We start from the raw sequence: 18,608 nt of genomic DNA, 5'->3' as shown, positions 1-18,608 counted from the left end.
GGTTCTCCTCTTAACTAAAGTAAATTTCTACCTTACAGAAAAATAAAATGGCAGTTTTATAACAAAGGAAACTCACATACTGTACAAGCTCAGTTTCTCTGCTCATATTCCAGATATAATGACCCTTTAAGGAGTTCATTTTTTGTTTTCAGAGATGAAACAATATTTCACTCAAGAAGTTTTCTCCTAAAATTTAAATTAGATTTTATCTTCTCTTTTCTAAGCTACTCATCCTTTTTGCTACATATTGTATAACAAAATATGTAAAAGTTATACGTTAATATAATATCAATATCACATCAATTTAAAATACATTCTTCTATTTTCATTTTTATTTCTTTTGGAGACAGATTCAGTTTCATTATCTATTACATTTTTAGTATGTTTCCTATCCAGTAATACATTAGACCTGTGTGGTCAAGTCTTTAAAAATGAATTAAAATTATATTTTTTAATACCATTTTTTGACTTTTTACATTAGTGGTATGATATGATACACTATTTGTCCTTTTGTGATTGACTAATTTCACTCAGTGTAATGTCCTCCAGGTTCATCTGTGTTATGAGTTATTTCCCAGAGTGCTCATTATTCTTCAGCATTACATTGTGTACCAAGGTTTGTTTATCCAGTCTTTTATTGATGAGCATTTATTTAGGCTGTCTCCATCTTTTTGCTAATGTGAATAGTGCTCTGCATGTCTCTATTCATGTCATGGCTCTTATTTCTTGAGAATATATATAGCAAGTAGGATTACTGGGTCATGTGGTATTTCTGTTCCCAACTTTTTGAGGAAGTGTCATACCATTTTCAACAATGGTTGCACCATTTTACAGTCCCACCAGCAGTGTAAGAGGGTCCCAGTCTTTTCACACCCTCACCAATATTTGTTGTTTTCTATTTTGTTGACCTTTGCTCCTAATGCTGGTGTAAAGTGGGAGCTCATTGGTGTTTTGATTTGCATCTCATAGTGCTGTTGAGTAAGCTCTGGACTGCTATCTGCAGGGTCGGAAGTTCAAACCCACCAGCTGCTCCTGGAAACCCTATAATGGGTTGCTATGAGTCAGACCAACTCTGCAACACAACAACAATGGCTAACAACACAACAACAACAACAATGGCTAGTGAGCATTTCTTCATATATTTGTTTGGCCACCTGTATGTGTTCTTTTGTGAAGTGCTTGTCCATGTCCTCTGCACAATTTTTAATTGGATTAATTTGACTTTTTCTTGTTCAGGTGGTGAAGTTTTCTATAAATTTTAGAGATTAGTCCCTTGTCTAATACGTCATTGCCAAAAACTTTTTCACAGTCTGTGGGGTTCTCTTTTTTCTCTTTTGGTGAAATCTTTTGATACACCCAATTGGGTGTCTAGTTCTAGGGAAGTACCAGTCATCCCTCTGACTTCTACTCGGTGTGTTTTCAGTTCTGTTTGATAGTGTGCTTATACCGTGAATCAGCACCTGTTTGTCCTAACTTTTTCATTGATGATCTTTATAGTTTTAGGTTTTACATATAAATCTTTAATCCCCTGTTGAGTTCATTTTTGTATCTGTTGGGAGTTATTGGTCTTGCTTCATTCTTCTGCAAATGGATATCCAGTTTTGACAGTACCATTTGTTGAAGAGAATTATAATGTATTTTGTCCAAGATCAACTGACCGTATTTGAATGCATTTACTTCTGGGTTCTTTTTTCTGTTCCATTAATCTGTGTGTACCAGTATCAGGCTGTTTTGACTACTGTGATTGTGTAGTAGGTTTTGAAATCAGGAAGTGAGTGACCTCCTACTTTGTTTTCTTTAGTGTACTGCTTTGTTTATCTAGGGTCTCTTTTCATTCCATATAAAGTTAGTGCTTAGAGTTTTCATCTCTTTAAAGAATGGTGTTGGAATTGGATTGGGATTGCATTATACCTATAGTTCACTTTGGGTTGTATTGGCATTTTCACAATGTTAAGTCTTCTTATCCATCCATGAGTATGGTCTATTCTTGTATTATGTAGGTCTCTTGGTTTCTTGTAGCAATATTTTGAAGTTTATGTCGTATAGGTGTTTTGTTTCTCTACTTAGATTTATTCTTAGGTATTCCATCTTTTGAGTAGATATTGTAAATGATATTATTTTCTCTATTTCCTTTTCAGAGCTCTCTTTATTAGTGCAAAGGAACAGCACTGATTTTTGCATGTTAATCTTGTACCCTGCCACTTTGCTGAATCTTACAATGAGTTCTAATAATTTTCTCACTGAGTCTTGGGGATTTTTCTATACATAGGATCATACCATCTGCAAATAGAGAAAGTTCTAGTTCTTCTTTGACAGTTTGGATGCCTTTAATTTCTCTTTCTTTGTCTTGTGTATTATACACAGCATCTAGAAAATTGGTCTCATAATCAGGTTTCACAAGAAAAAGGTGTTGACTTACTATGTAGTTGTTTAACAGCGTACTCAGTACAAATTTTAAGGAAGACAGAGAATTTAGAATTTGATGAAGGAAATTGCCTATCAAGAGAATGACACATACATAAACACATGTTGGCATTGTTTTCATGAAAGCCTCTATATTAATTTGTCAAAACAAAGAATTTTATATCCAGATAGGCTGGAGAGTAATTTCTAACACTGAAATAGTCCTTTTTCAATTTCTTGTCTAAAAAGTGGACTTACCATTGCCTCTTCCAATGAATAATCTGAGAAAGATTTAATATGCAGATATTTAAAAATAATTTCACCATAGTTATTTGTAGTGATCTATTTTTTTTTTCCAAAGTAGTTTTACAAGTACTTTATCTTTCATATGATCCTAATGTTAAACTTTTAAACAAGCATGTTAAATAGGAATACAGTTTATTATTTGGCTTAAAAACAAAGAATTACTGCAAGTCTGCACTATTTGTATATTTGTACCTGAGAAAACTGCTTGGGATACAGATGCCATTTCGCTGATATTTACTTTACCTCTGCCATTTCTGTAACATTTAAAGAAAACTGTAGTGAGCAGTAACATACTCTGTGTCTGACTAGAGTTAATAAAATATTCTTTATATTCTGTTGGGAAGTGCGTGACTAGTGTTGTAAAGAAGTGACATTTTTTTTTTTTATTATTCATCATTCAAACATCAAAAATTACGGATAGTTCAATTGGAGTCTTGGTGTGGCGCTGTGGGTTAATGCGCTGGACTGCACAGTCATTTGAACCGCAAAGTTGGCAGTTTACACTCACCAGCACTTCCTCAGAAACCCTATACAGGGTCCCTATGGGTTTGGAACTGAATCGGCGGCACTAAGAATAATAGCAATATGTTTAAGGACCTCTGGTAGTGTAGTGGTTATGAGTCGGGCTGTTAACCTCAAGGTCAGCAGTTCAAAACTACCAGCTATTCCGTGGGAGAAAGATGAGGCTTTCTGTTCCTGTAAAAATTTACAGCCTCAGAAACTCTATGCAGGGTTGCTGAGTCAGAACCGACTCCACTACCACCACCACCACCACCATGTGTACATCTATCCACATATACTTTGTATATGTGTGATGTATATATACACATAAACACATGTTATATGGAGTCCTGCTGTAGTGCTGTACGATAAGCACTGGACTGCTAATCACACGGCTGGTTCAAATGTCATCCAGGGTCACTATGAGTCAAAACCAACTTGATGACACTTGACAACAAACATTATATATGAAGAGCTTTTAAAAACCTTGTCACAGAACATATTATAGACATTAAGCAAAGTATGACTATATTTTAAACTTAAATATATTCATGTTGTACTTCTTTATACATTAACCAAAGTGCTGGACTTGAAAAAAGTTAAGGTGATGGTAGAATCAAAAAGTTAATGCTTTATAGACAAGTATTCCATAAATAACCAACTTCCTTGGGCATCTAATGCTTCATTCTGGTCACTGTTCTTGCTACTGACTTTTTTCACTGGGTTGTAAAATGAAGCTGTAATGAAAAGTTTTGTTCTTTGGAGATTTGAAAACTGCTTCACACAAGCCCTTCTCCTTCCAGGCTCTCACTTATCTTGGTATTCAGCCCACGGAGGAGCAACACCAAGCCTTGAGACAGCAAGTGCAAGCAGATTCAAGAGGAACAGTGTCTTTTGGAGGTGATATTAGCGTCATCGTACACAGTTACTTCAGAAACTTGGTCAGAGACTTCTTGAGAGTTTTCGGAGAAAAAGAACAGTAATGCCACATCTATTCAGGTTCCTTAATCAGTTATCTAAAAACTCAGCTAGAAGTATTAGCTTAGCTGAGTCAGCTAAGATATCATCAATCTATCATCTTCTATCACATTTATACATATATAAATACCTCTTATTGTTGATAAGTGCTGTTGAGTCTGTTCTGACTCATAGAAAACCTTTATAGGGTTTCAATGGAGTTGCTGGTAGATTTGAATCTGACCTTCTGGTTAGCAGTCTAGTACTTATCATAAATATATATATATGTGTGTGTGTGTGTTGTTGTTGTTCTTGTTATTGTTGTTGTTATGTGCCATGCAGTCAGTTCCGACTCATAGTGACCCTGTACAGTGTATCCGAGACTGTAAATCTTTATGGGAGCAAAAAGCCTCATCTTTCTCCCATGGAACAGCTGGTAGTTTCAAACTGCTGACCCTGAGGTTAGCAGCCCAATTCGTAACTACTACGCTACCAGACCTCCTATATATATTTGTTGTTGTGAAGTGCTGTCAAGTCGGTTCCGACCAATAGCGACCCTGTATAGGGTTTCCAAGGAGCAGCTGGTGAGCTTGAACTGCCGAACTTGAAGTTCAAATGCTTTAACCCACAGCGCCACACCAGGACTCCTCCTATATATATGGGTCGTTGTTAAATGCAGATAAGTCAGTTCTGACTCATAGTGACCCTGTGTATAGTTTCCAAGGAGCGACTGGTGGATTTGAACCACCAACGTGTGGTTCAAACCAACCTTGCAATCTTGTGCCATATGCTGCAGAACCACACCAGGACTCCAATATACACATGTATATATATATATATATATATGTTGTTGTTGTTGTTGTTAAGTGCCGTCGAGTCGGTTCCGACCCATAGCGACCCTGTATAGGGTTTCCGAGGGTGTAAATCTTTACGGGAGTAGAAAGCCTCATCTTTCTCCCGCGGAGCAGCTGGTAGTTTTGTATATATACATATATAATATTCACACACACACACTGGTGCTCTGGGCTAATGCGTCAGACTGAAAAGTAGTTTGAGTAGTTTGAACTGCAAGGTCAGTGGTTCAAGCTCACCAGCTGCTCCTTGGAAACCCTATACAGGGTTGCTGCGGGTCAGAATTGACTCGACAGCACTTATCAACAACAACCAATTAGAAGAGATCCATATTTGTGCCCATTCCAAAGAAAAGTGAACTAACAGAATGGAGAAATCATAAAACAATATCATTAATATCATATGTAAGAAAAATTGTGCTGAAGATAATTCAGAAACTGTTGCAGCAATATGTTGACAGGGAGCTTCTAGAAATTCAAGCCAGATTCAGGAAAGAGTATGAAGTGAGGGATATCATTGCTGACATCCAATGGATCTTTACTGAAAGCAGAGAACACCAGAAAGATATTTACTTATGCTTTATTTACTATGCAAAGGTACTTGACGGTTTGCATCATAACAAACTGTGGATAACATTGCAAAGAATCAGTGTTCCAGACACTTTATTGTGTTCATGAGGAACATGTACATTGACAAAGAGACAATAGTTAGAACAAAACAAGGGGATAATGAAAGGTTTAAGATCAGGAAAGGTGTAGGTCAGGGATGTACACCATATTTATTCAACTTCTATATGCTTGAAAAAATAACCTAAGAAACTGGCTTATATGAAGACAAGCCTGGCATCAGGATTGGGGGAAGACTCATTAACAACCTGTGATATGCAACAACCTTGCTTGCTGAAAGCAGAGAAGACTTAAAATACTTATTAATGAGATGAAAGATCAGTGTGGGTTGTACCTCAATGTAAAGAAAACAAAAGTCCTCACCACTGGAATATTCCTCCAAGGAGCAGGTGAGCCTCGGAAATCCTGCACAGGGCCTCTATGGGTCAGAACTGACTCAACGGCACTTAACAACAACTAACACGTTTCCAAGCATGATGTCCTTCTCCAGGGACTGGTCCCTCTGGATAATATGTCCAAAGTGTGAGAGGTGAAGTCTTGACATTCTTGTTTCTAAGGAGATTTCTGGCTGTACTACTGCCAAGACAGATATGTTTTTTTATTTCTGGCAGTCAATGGTACTTTACATATTCTTTGCCAATAGCATAATTCAAATACGTTAATTCATCTGCAGCCTTCCTTATTCATTGTCCAACTTTCACATGCATATGAGGCTATTGAAAATACCATGCCTTGGGTCAGGCACACCTGAGACCTCAAACTAACATCTTTGCTCTTGGACACTTTAAAGAAGTCTTGTGCACCAGATTTGCGAAAGACCACCGACAAGATGGACTGGCACAGTGGCAGCAACAATGATCTAAAACATAACAATTCTGAAGATGGTGTACAGCCGGACTGGGTTTTGTTCTGTTGTGTATGTCTGTCTCTGTGAGATGGAATGGACTCAACACCATGTAACAACAACATATGTGTTATATGGTGTCGAGTCAGCTCCATCTCATAGAAACATATACACAACAAAACGAAACACCGTCCAATCATATTTATTATTGTTCTTGTTGTTAAGTGCCGTTGTGTCGGTTCCAACTCAGAGCCACCCTGTGTAGGGTTTACGAGGAGCAGCTGGTGAGTTTGAACCATGCAGTTCAAACCGACTTTGAGGTCAAGTGCTTAACCTATGGTGCCAGGACTCCAATCATCTATATACACACACACACACACACACACATATGGAGTACTTGTGTGGCGCTGTGGGTTAATGTGCTGTACTGCAAAGTCAGTTTAAACTGCAAGACTGGCGGTTCAAGCTCACCAGTTGCTCCTTGGAAACTGGATACAGGGTCGCTATGGGTCAGAACCAACTCGACAGCACTTAACAACAACAACTATATATACATATATACATACACACATATATATACTTAAATATATATATGGAGTCTTGTTGTGGCTCTGTGCTGGACTGTAAAGTTGGCTTAATCCACAAGGTCAACAGTTCAAGTTCACCAGCCACTCTTTGGAAACCCTATACGGTCGGTTCTGACCCATAGTGACAGGAGCGACTGGTGAGCTTGAACCACCAACCTTGCAGTTCAAACTGACTTTGCAGTCTAGTGCATTAACCCACAGCGATACACCAGGACTCCATATATATATATATGGTGCTCTGGTAGCGTAGTGGTTACGAATTGGGCTGCGAACCGGAAGGTCAGCAGTTCAAAACTACCAGCTGTTGCACGGGGAAAGATGAGGCTTTCTGCTCCTGTAAAGATTTACAGCCTCAGAAAGAAACCCTGTACAGGGTAGCTATGAGTCGGCACCGACTCCACGGCATATAACGACAACAACGTATATATTATATATACAGATCTATTGTATATTGTGTGTATATATGGTTGTTAGGTGATGCCGTCTAACAGAATGAACACCGCCTGCTCCTTCGCTAGTCTCATTGCTGTGTTTCAGTCCGTTATTATGGTCACTGTGTCAGTTTCACTTCTGTGACATTGATTCGAATCGTTTATTCACATAATATGACATAACATGTGTTGTTGTTAAGTGCCACTGATTCTGACTCATAGCGACCCTGTATAGGGTTTCCCAAGGAGCGGCTGGGGGTTTGAACCACAGAACTTGCAGTCCAAACCGACCTTGCAGTCTAACGCTTATCCTGCAGCACCACACCAGGACTCCTTTAGGGGACTTAATAAAGTTTGTGGAAATTTTCCAGTATCTTTTGATTCAATTCTTCCATAAAACTTTTTGACGTCTCCTCATATTTTTATGATAGCATTCATATTAAAGATAGCATAATAGAGTGCTAAGCTGACTTACTATATAGCATTAAGCTTTGTCAACTGTTGATAATTTTGATGGCTTCTCATTCACTGATAATATAAATTATTCTGTATTCTATATATCAATGTGAATGTAGCTTTCTTTTCTTCTTTTTAGGATAAATTCCTATAAGTGGTTAGGATTTTTTATATGTATTGTTTTCCAGAATCATTTTTGTTGTTGTTAAGTGCTGTTGAGTCAGTTTCTTAATGACCCTGTATAGGGTTTCCAACAAGTGACTGGTAGGTTTGAACTACCAACCTTGTTGTTAGCAGAACAGTGCTTATCCTACAGTGACAAACTAGGACTCCAGAGTCATTTTACACATGCATTTTTTTTCATTTTTCCCACTAGTAATGTTTGAAGATAACAATTTGATTATATGCTTTATTATTATAACACTGGGTTTTTTTTTTTTTTTCTTTACATAGCAGATGCCACATGATATTTTTAAAGCATTTGGATTTCTAACAAAAAGGAAATTCACCTTTGGTTTTGAAATGATGACCAAAAAGATAATGTTTCTTAAAGATCACTCCAGAATTGTACAAACAAGAAACACAAGTACATGTGGGATCAAAAACAATCCATGTGAGCAGAAAATACATGAGGAGAATAAATGAGTTAGTGAGCAGAAACAGTTAAAGCTGAAATCACTGAAATGATAGAAAGATTACAGTAGGGAACAAGCCAATGTGTCCCTGCCCTACATTAGAAGACATGTTAGAAGATGAGGTGGGATTGTTAGCAATCTGAATAAGAAGCAGTTTTGCACGTGCCATTCCCTGCCCCATCTCAGGCAGTCCAGCAGCTACTACTCCCTTCCACCTCCAGAGGAAAAGAAGTATATTCTTCCCTTGATAATTCGGGGCCCATGGTTGCCAGCAGCTAGGCTAGGGAACTTGGAGAAGTGTGCCATGAATCATCACTCACAACACATACCCAGATTGCTCAGTGAAATATGCAGCCATGTTTATAGCCTATCTGTAGGAAGGAACTTAACAGAAATGTCAGCTGGCCACCTGACTGCCCTGCAGTGACATCGCCAATGCAAAGGCAATTTATGGACAGAAACTTTGTTAGTGCCGTACTCTGAAATCTAAACTGATAGAAAAGGGTCACTAAGACATTTGGAGAAAATCTCCAACATAGATAATAGTGTCCAAAACTATCGAGCATGGAGAATCAAGAGAGAGAGAGAAATAATGCAGGAGAGACGAGTGCTTCCGACTAACTAGAATTTAAAAAGAGAATGCATCTATGAAATAAGAGTGGTTGGTTGGTGGTTGTGTGCTGTGGAGTCAGTTCTGATTCATAGTGATGCTGTATAAGGTTTCCAAGGCTGTAAATCTTTATAGGACCAGAAAATCTCACCTTTCTGCCATGGAGCACCTGGTAGATTCGAACTTCTGACCTTGTGATTATCAGCCCAGCTCATAATCCACTTCCAGGGCTTCTGAGTAGGGTGCTATAAAATAGGCAATCAAAGAACTTAAAAAAGGATCCTAGGAAATTAAAAATATAGTTTCCAAAGTAAAAAATGCAAGTGGCTATATGAAGACGCTCACGATTTTCTAGGACCCTAACAGTCAGTGCTGTATGATGATGTTAAAAGGATGATGGGATTTGGGATTAGACAGACCTTCATTGAAACCCCTGCTCTGCTTATTTTCTGAGTCATGGTGGGTTGCTTACCTACCCTGGCTTCTTGTTGTTGTTAAGTTCTATCGAGTCGGTTCCAACCCAGAGCAACCCTGTATAGGGTTTCCATGGAGCAACTGGTGAGTTTGAACCACCAATCTTGCAGTTGAAACCGACTTTTCAGTCCAGTGTATTAACCCACAGCACCATACTAGGACTCCTGGCTTAGCCCCAGTTTGTAAATTGGAGAGTGTAACCGGACCTCACTCATATTGTTGTAAGTATGAAATTACTAAACACTGTACCTGACATTAAAGCCTCTGGGTGGTACAGATGGTTTGTAGTCAGCTCCTACCCCAAAGTTCAAATCCACCCTTCAGAAGAAAAGCCTAGAAACCTACTTCCAACAGATCACAGCGCTACTTTGACACACATGAGTTGCAATCAACTCACCAGTAACAGGTTTGGTTTGGTTTGTGGTACTTGGCATGTTAAAAAAACAAAAACACAGAAAAACAATCCTTTACAGTGCAGTCAGTTCTGACTCGTAGTGACCCTCTCGGGAAGCATCAAACTGCACCAGAGGTTTCCAAGAGTCCAACCAGACATGTGCAGATATTCTCTACCATAAACTATACAGAATCAGCCTGCTACAGCTGTCTCTCATGGAATGGCCAATGGGTTTGAACCACCAACATTTTGGTAGCATTTTAACCACTGCACCAGGATGTTAAACATTCAGCACCACCTGTTGTTGTAAAGTTGATTCTGACTCATGTTGACCCCACGTGTGTCAAAGTCGAACTGTGGTCTATAGGGTTTTCCATGACTGGGTTTTTAGAAGTATTATCTCCAGGCCTTTATTAGGAGGCACTTCCAGGTCATCTTGAACTGTCAGCTTTTTGATTAGCAGCCAAGTATGTTAATCATGTGCACCATATAAACTTTGGTGGAGGGGGTCGTGTGCCATGGAGTCGGCTCCGACTCCTAGAGACCCTGTTTCTGAGGCTGTAAATCTTTACAGGAGCAGAAAGCCTCATCTTTCTCCTGAGGCAAGACTTCTAGATTTGAACTACTTACCTTGCGGTTAGCAGCCCAGCTCATACCCCATTTGGCTACAAGGGTTCCTTATAAAAACTGTAGCTGCTTTTATTATTATTATTAAACCTCAGATACTTCCAACTAGAAAAGCCTTAGTTTAATATTGTCATGTTACAGAAAAAAAGAGTTAGAGATATAGGATCTAGAGAATTAGATATGTCTATGACATGTATATGTTGGCGTAGTGGGTTACGTGTGGAGCTGCTGACCACAAGGTCAGCAGTTCAAGTCCACCAGATGTTGTGTGGGGAAAAGATGAGGCTTTCTGAGATTTACAGTCTCAGAAACCCTAAGGAGGGTCGTTATGAGTTGGAAGTGACTCGACAACACATAACTACCACCACCACTGGGACGTGTGTTTGCTCTGTAATTATCATAACTGATTTATAAACTTTAGTTAACCGAAGATAATAAGTTCAAACTAGTTGAACTCTTCTTATTTGAACTTACGTTTATCTGTCACCTCAGTCAATACCATTTTAAGGTAATTTATGTAAGTTAAACTTGACTGACTTTTGACATAGTATTAGTTATAACATAGTTTCAACTTCATGTAAGAAAGGTAACATTTATTTAGCTGAGGTTAAATGCTTTGTTCTTACTGAAATATGTTCCATTTTAGATTTTGTACAGGTTGCCAGAAATTTGTTTTGCTTGCAGTTGGAGGACATAAATGTTGGTGCACATGAAATTTCCAACATACTAGATTCACAGGTACGAGTACACCGCATGGCATTGCTTTGATCGCACTTAAATCACAAGTCTTGAATGTTATGTATCATATATGTAGACCTTTTTTTTTTTCACTGTTTGGTTTTGTCTTAGAAATTATACAAATAATATGTGCTTCTGTGTGTTGGCAAGCAGAATATTACAAAGAAAGTGTTATAAATTAATGTAATGACTACTTTGTTGTATTGACTAATTAATTCATCTCTTTTACTGCTAAGCATGTTGCCAATTGTAATCATCCAAAGTCCCCGCCGTTTAATAACTCTCGGGAGAGCACCAGCTTCTCTCAAAACTGAGACTCTGCTTTATGACAGGATTTGGTAGCATTTCCAGAAGGAGGAATAAAACTACAGGAGCCCTGTAGGCTTTCCGCCCTGCAGCTTTTATGCTGATTCAAGTGTTATGTACTTATCTACCTAATGTTGACAGCCTAGCTTGGGTTTTTTTCACTGCCAAACAGTCCTCAGAGCTGCCGTACCTAATTCTGATGAGGTGACTTGCAACATGCCAGAGAAGTGGGGAATTCAGAGTACTTTGGACAAGCACGCAAAGCTTCTTTAGCAGCTGCAAAGAGACCATCATGCTGTGTGTGTTAGTAATGTGCTTCCTTCCTACCAAAATGATTTAGGGCAGATAAGAGTATGTTCAATTTGTGATGCTTTGATAGCAAAAGCAAAGCGCTGATGGTAATTATGCAGTGTCTTTTACACACCAATTATTTCCTGTTTGTGGCTTTAGATCAAAATGTTTAGATCAAAATAGTGGTGGTATTTCATTTATAAGATTTTCTTTGTTGTATTCTGCTGGTGAACACTTACACAGATGTCCTCAGAAAGTACTAGGTTGGGTAGTTTGTTTGTGTCATTGAACTGGAATTCACACTAAGTACCTCACTGTAGTCACCTGTATAACTGAAACCTATCTCAGAGCACTGCTTGCTATTTCTACAAGCAGTGCCTTCATATTTAATATTTTTAAAATTAATCTCACCATCCACACCCCACGGTTCGAAAAACCTTATAAAAATTACTGTAAATATCAAACATATAAGGAATTTCTTAGGAGATGAGTGGCAAGTGACCTACCAAAAACATCAAAAATGCCTTGTTATTTTATAGTATAATTCTGAATCTATTGTTTTTTTGAGTTGAGAAGCAGCGTAGGGCATCATCTACCACCACATCACTTGATCTGCACTCGAGGATGCTGACCATCCGTGAGTGGGAAATTCCACTGTGGTTACCCTGCAACCTTCAGCATCACAAACAGCAGTCCACTTGTATCAGCATGCTGCTAAGGTTTCATGTCTTTTCACTCATATGTCTCCTTTTTGGTGAAACCAGAGGTGGCTAAATTGCCCTTTCTGTAGCTGATGTTTACATATATTTTCCCTAACATATGGAGTGCACATGGGGTCCTAGTGTGGCACTGTAGGATAAGCACTGGACTTCTAAACACACAGTCAATGATTCAAACCCACCAGCTGCTCCTTGGAAATCCGATACAGGGTTGCTATGGATGGGAACCGACTCAACAACACTGAAAACACCGTAGCATGTACATAATAAAGCACTGAAGTATCATGTGTACCACTTGATAAGTTTCCGTTGATCATATGAGTAATTGCAACTCAAAAACCCTTCCCGCCAACTTCCCAGTTACCACTAGTCTGACTTATGTAAATATAGACTGGTTTTGCCTATTTTGAACTTCCTCATAAATGGAATCACACTTACATACTCTTTTGCATGTAGTCTCTTTTGCTCATCATGTTGTCTGACTGAAAACATTTCTTGAGCTGCTCTCTGTTTAAATTGCTGAGATATAGGATAAGTCAGTCCTTATACTTTTGTATCCTTGACAAAGAAATCCTAGGTTTGGAAGAGCATGGCATTTTGAACCAAAGATATCATTATTCTACTGGGATTCTAATCACCATTGCTATATTAAAAAATTCCCACAGTGCGACACCTATTGCTGGCACATTCAGTAAAGGCAAGGTTGGCACTCACAGCAAGCACTGCTCCAAACAGCACCACGGACCTACCGGCTCAGTATCCTGGTTTTGCCAGACTGAGCAAATACCATGAATGGATTATGTTAAAACCATGATCAGCGAGAACATTGTAAATTCCCTAAATTTGGGTTTTCACTCACTGTTAAATCACTTTAATGGATTGCAACCACTATTTTAAAAACTGTAATAGACTAGAACGGGAAATTTTAAAGTGCATTATACATGTTAAGGTTGGATAATTTTTCACTGTACTGAATCACAATATAAATTATATTTCTCACTTTGTATAGCGGTAAAATAATAAAACTTTGATTGCCACTTCTCTGAAGTCTCCCTAGTAATCCAATAATCATTGTAAAAACACGTGCTTTATGTCACAAGGACCAAAATAATAACAGCACTTAGATAATTCAAACAAGATTCGTAATGGAGTTGGTATTTGAGCGAACTTTAGAGAAAAGTAGAATTATATCTTCTCAAGAGGTGAACTAGGAGTGATGAGAGTGTTGGAAATCTTTATTCTCTACTTATTATTTTATATTATACTTTTTCTATACTTTCTTTGGAGTCCTGGTGTGGTGCTGTAGGATAATGCACTGGACTGCACGATCAGTTTGAACTGCAAGGTGAGTTTGAACTCACCAGCCACTCCTCAGAAACAGGGTCTCTGTGAGTCGGAACCGACTCAACAGCACTTAACAGCAGCAGCAACAAAACACTTTCTTTGGAGTCTTATTGTGCTGGACTTCTAACCACAAAATCAGCAGTTCAAAGCCACCAGCAACTCCTTGGAAATCCTGTGCAGGATCACTATGAATTGGAACAGACTTGCTGGCACTAAACAGGAACAGCATAACTACCTTTAGCTCTATTATGTCTTCCCCATAGGAAGATGACGATCATTGGAGTTGGATTGTCATCTTTAATTAGATTGTTAATGTTTGTACCTTATAATTCAAATTGTCAAAGAAATCATACTAAAAATAAGGGAAATAGTCATCTCTGTTATTTTGTGTGTGTGACTGTGACTGTTCATTTGTGTATGAATTATTAATACTATCTTGTATCTACAGTTTTTGTGCAGAAATCTTTTTAAGCTACTTGGCTGTTACATTACATTTTGTTTGGTTAACACAAGACACCTAATCAATAAATCTTTTAAAGTGAATACACGTAAACCATTTTGGTTGGTAACTGTTCAACATTTTGTGAGTCTTTGGTACTGTGCACTGGAAGTGAATGTCTTAGGGAATATATGTGTTGATGACATCTAAAGTCTTTTTGATGACATAAAAAATTTTCAGTTTCGTTTAAGGAAATTATATTGTTAAAATAGAAAATAAAATTGTATTATTAAAAGAATTATAAAGATGACAAGAGTGTGTGTATACCTCATAATCATCTAAATTCTGTTGTAACAATGTAAGGTTATGCTTACATGAAAAAAAATGCCCTAGTTACTTTTATAATCTCTCTTATCTAATCAAATGACTATGAAGTAAGAAATTATATTTTGTTAATTAAAAGTCAAAAGCCTAATACAATTCAGAAAGGATTTTTGTGTTAGTTCTGATCATTAGCATCTAATGCATAACTTTTCTCTTATATTTTAATGTTGACAGCTTCTTCCCCGTGATCCTTTAGAAGCAGATGACTTGGAAAGGCTTAAGCGTGAAAGAAACAAAGCCGTGGAAGAAGTTGGCACACTTAAGGTAATCTCTAGTTTAGCCTCTTTGTATTTTCTAGAGGGGGGAGGAGGGGAAAATTATCCTGTCTTGAATTCTGAAGAATAAGTAGAATTATCTGAGAATAATTGGGACTTGGTTTTATTTTTAATTAGAGAATATTAAGATTAAATAGCTAAAATACAATAATCTTTTCAATGGGCCTTTAGAGAATTAATTTTCTAGTTCATACACTTAATATTTATAATTCTCCATACCCAAAAAGGCTTAGTGTGAATAATGGTTTTTGCTCATTCTTCTGATCTAGCTACTTCTCACTTCCTTTTTCATTTTTTTTTCTACATTGCTGGCATGGGCAGAATTAGATGGGGAGGCAACAAAGCAAGAGGTGGCAGTTTTGAATCCCTGATTTCCATTGGGAAATATATTTTCTCCCATTTTCAGAGGCATGCTTAAGAGATAGTGTGTTTGGGGAACATAATTTATAATTAAGTCAATATGATTTAAGAGAGGAAAAACTATGTATGCATATCCTAAATATGATCCAACATTTTGACTTTCTGTAGATATTTTTAATCTGTCTTTGTTGTTGATGGCCAACTCTTTGTTGTTGTTGTTGTAATTCTTAGTCACCCTGCATAGAGTTTATAAGGAGTGACTGGTGAGTTTGAACCGCCAACCTAGCAGTTCAAACCAACCTGTAGTCTAGTGCTTATCCTACAACACCACACTAGACCCCTGTGTCTTTAGTAGAATATTGTATTTAAGTAATATTATAAAGCCACATATTGTGTTGTTGTTAACTGCCATCGAGTTAGTGCCATTTCATATTGACCCTGTATAGGATTTTCAAGGAGAAGCTTGTGGGTTTGAACTGCAGATCTTGTGATTAGCAGTCCAGTGCTTATCCTGCAGTACTCCACCAGGACCACAAAAAGCCATATACTATTTTCCCAATCATCAAAAACAAACAATGGAATACTATACAGTGTTGAAGAGTACCGAATCTGTGAAATATTCCGTAACATGGATGAACATTATGTTGAGTGAAATTAGTCTATCACAAAAGGACAAATATCATATGAGCCTGCTATTGTAAAAAGTCACGAAAAGGTTTTCATGTGAAAAGAAGCTTTCTATGATGGTTATAGGAATGAGAGGGAACGGAGAATAATTCACTGTGTAGTCCTGGTATGGCACTGTTGGATAAGCAGTGGATTGCTCCGATAGCACAGTGGTTACGAATCGGGCTGGGAACTTCAAGGTCAGCAGTTCGAAACTACTAGCTGTTCCACAGGAGAAAGATGAGGCTTTCTGCTCCCATAAAGATTTACAGCCTCAGAAACCCTGTACAGGGTCTCTATGAGTCAGACACATAACAACAACAACAACAAACAAGATTGGTGGTTCAAACCCCCAGCTGCTCCTTGGAAACCCTATGTAAGGCTGCTAAGGGTCAGAACTGACTCAATGACACTTAACAACAATATCAGAGGATAAATATGTTACCTTGGGTGACAGGGAAGGTAATATACAAGAGGGAGGCTGACCGAAGAAGGATGAAGGGAGGGAAGGGCACAGGAAGGAGTAGTGCAAGGGTTAAAGGGCATAGAAGGACATACTATCAACTGATGATGCATGGAGGGAATTGTGGTCATTGGGGTGGACACAGTTTGTGATTTGTTGGATGTGAGGCTGGTAGTCTTCTTTGTAAGCCTTTACTCAATTCACAATAAAAAGTTATTTGAAAAGAAAACAGCAGTATGATCCCTTGATTTACCTTTCATTCTCCTTAGAAACAGATTTTTTTAAACTATTTTAGCTATGGTAATGTAGTGGTTACGAATTGGGCTGCTAAACTCTAGGTCAGCAGTTCGAAACTACCAGCTGTTCCGTAGGAGAAAGATGAGGCTTTCTGCTCCTGTAAAGATTTACATGCTCGGAAACCTTGTGCAGGGTCGCTATGAGTCGGAACCGACGTCATGGCACATAAAAACAACAACAACAAGCTATTTTGCTAAATAACTAAAACTGTTACTAAACTATTCAATTTTTATTAAATTAAAATCTTTGTAGCCACCTACCAACTCCAACTCCACTCCCCCCAAAATGTCCCTGCTATCTCAGTTTTCTACAGGAAACTATTACTAAAAATATCTTATTTTTCCTTTTAGAGAATCTGTCTACACAGCTAGTCATATTAAAATATGTGTATATATATATATGCATGTTTTAGCATTCACATAAATCACTTTATGAATTGAATACCTTTCTACAACTTGTCTAATTTTCCCCTTTTCGTTACTATTGAATCTTAGATGACTTAACAATCACTATATAGAGATTAGTACATATAGGTTTGTACTTTTTTTTTTTTTTTATCTTTTTATTGTGATTTGGATGAAAGTTTACAGAGCAAATTGGTTTTCCATTCAACACTTCATGCCTAATTTGTTTCATGACCTTGCTTGCAATCCTCACAAAGTCTCCACATTCCTAATAACTGTCTGCACATCCAGTGGTTCTGTCATAGGTCCTTTCTCCAGCTCTCTATTAATGGATATTTATTTCCATGTTTTCGTTTCAAAATAATCCTGCCATAAACAGCTTTCTCTTCAAGCAATTGTACAAGAATATCCACCGAATACACTTCTAAAAATGGAATTTTTTTATCAAAGAATATGGACACTTAAAAATTTGCATACACGTGACCACATTTTCTTTCAAAAGGCTGTATCAATTCACATTCCTTCCAAATGTAGATAAGCATTCTACTACTACAGGAATATACTTTGAAACCACTATCTTTCTGCATTTTTGGTGTAGCAATTAAGAGGGTAGATGGAAACTATAAATTTAGTTGTTTTTTTTTAAATTGACAATAGTTTCTTCATACCGTCTTTAAAACTTCTCCTGGCTCTGTGAGTTAATTAATGCCCTAGACTGAAAAGTCATTTTAAACTGCAAGGTCGGTAGTTCAAGCTAACCAGCTGTTCAGAACCAACTCAACGGCACTTAACAACAACGTAGCAATTACGCAGAAAGATATAATTTTTATGTAATTTATTTCTGCGTAACCATTAAATCTTGTGTTTCTTCAGGATTTTCAGAGGTTCTCAGATGTTTGTTCTGAAGATAATTGTTGTCAAACGCAGTGATGTGTTTCAGCTGTTTTGTTTGAATATCAATATTGCGTACTAGAATTTTTATTTACAGCTTTATAGGCCATACTCATGGAACATGTAAACAAGGATTCTCTGAGGACTCATCCAGTAAATCAGGACTAACGTCTAAAGTTCATGAAGTAGAGTGAACGTATGCTAATGTGACAGCCTGAAATCATGGTTTAAACATGTTCAAAGCATACCTGTTGTTGTTAGGTGCCATCAAGTGGGTACTGACTCATAGTGACCTTATGCACAACAGAAGAAAACACTGCCCGATCCT

At 37.7% G+C, this 18,608-nt stretch overlaps 1 protein-coding gene across 1 annotated transcript in view; it reads left to right on the top strand.

The window, feature by feature from the left end:
- The window catches only part of STXBP4 (syntaxin binding protein 4), a 213,336-nt gene that overhangs the window by 35,322 nt on the left and 159,406 nt on the right, over positions 1-18,608 (top strand). The window contains exons 7-9 of the mRNA XM_006832411.1: positions 4,014-4,110; positions 11,350-11,441; positions 15,099-15,188. Coding sequence (XP_006832474.1) covers positions 4,014-4,110; positions 11,350-11,441; positions 15,099-15,188 — 279 coding nt within the window. The remainder of the gene's footprint in view (positions 1-4,013; positions 4,111-11,349; positions 11,442-15,098; positions 15,189-18,608) is intronic.

Source organism: Chrysochloris asiatica, unplaced genomic scaffold (genome assembly GCF_000296735.1).
Source record: "Chrysochloris asiatica unplaced genomic scaffold, ChrAsi1.0 scaffold00007, whole genome shotgun sequence".
In the NCBI taxonomy this organism is placed as follows: domain Eukaryota; kingdom Metazoa; phylum Chordata; class Mammalia; order Afrosoricida; family Chrysochloridae; genus Chrysochloris; species Chrysochloris asiatica.
Note: the sequence above shows the minus strand (reverse complement) of the source record. Positions and strands in the feature narration are given on the sequence as shown.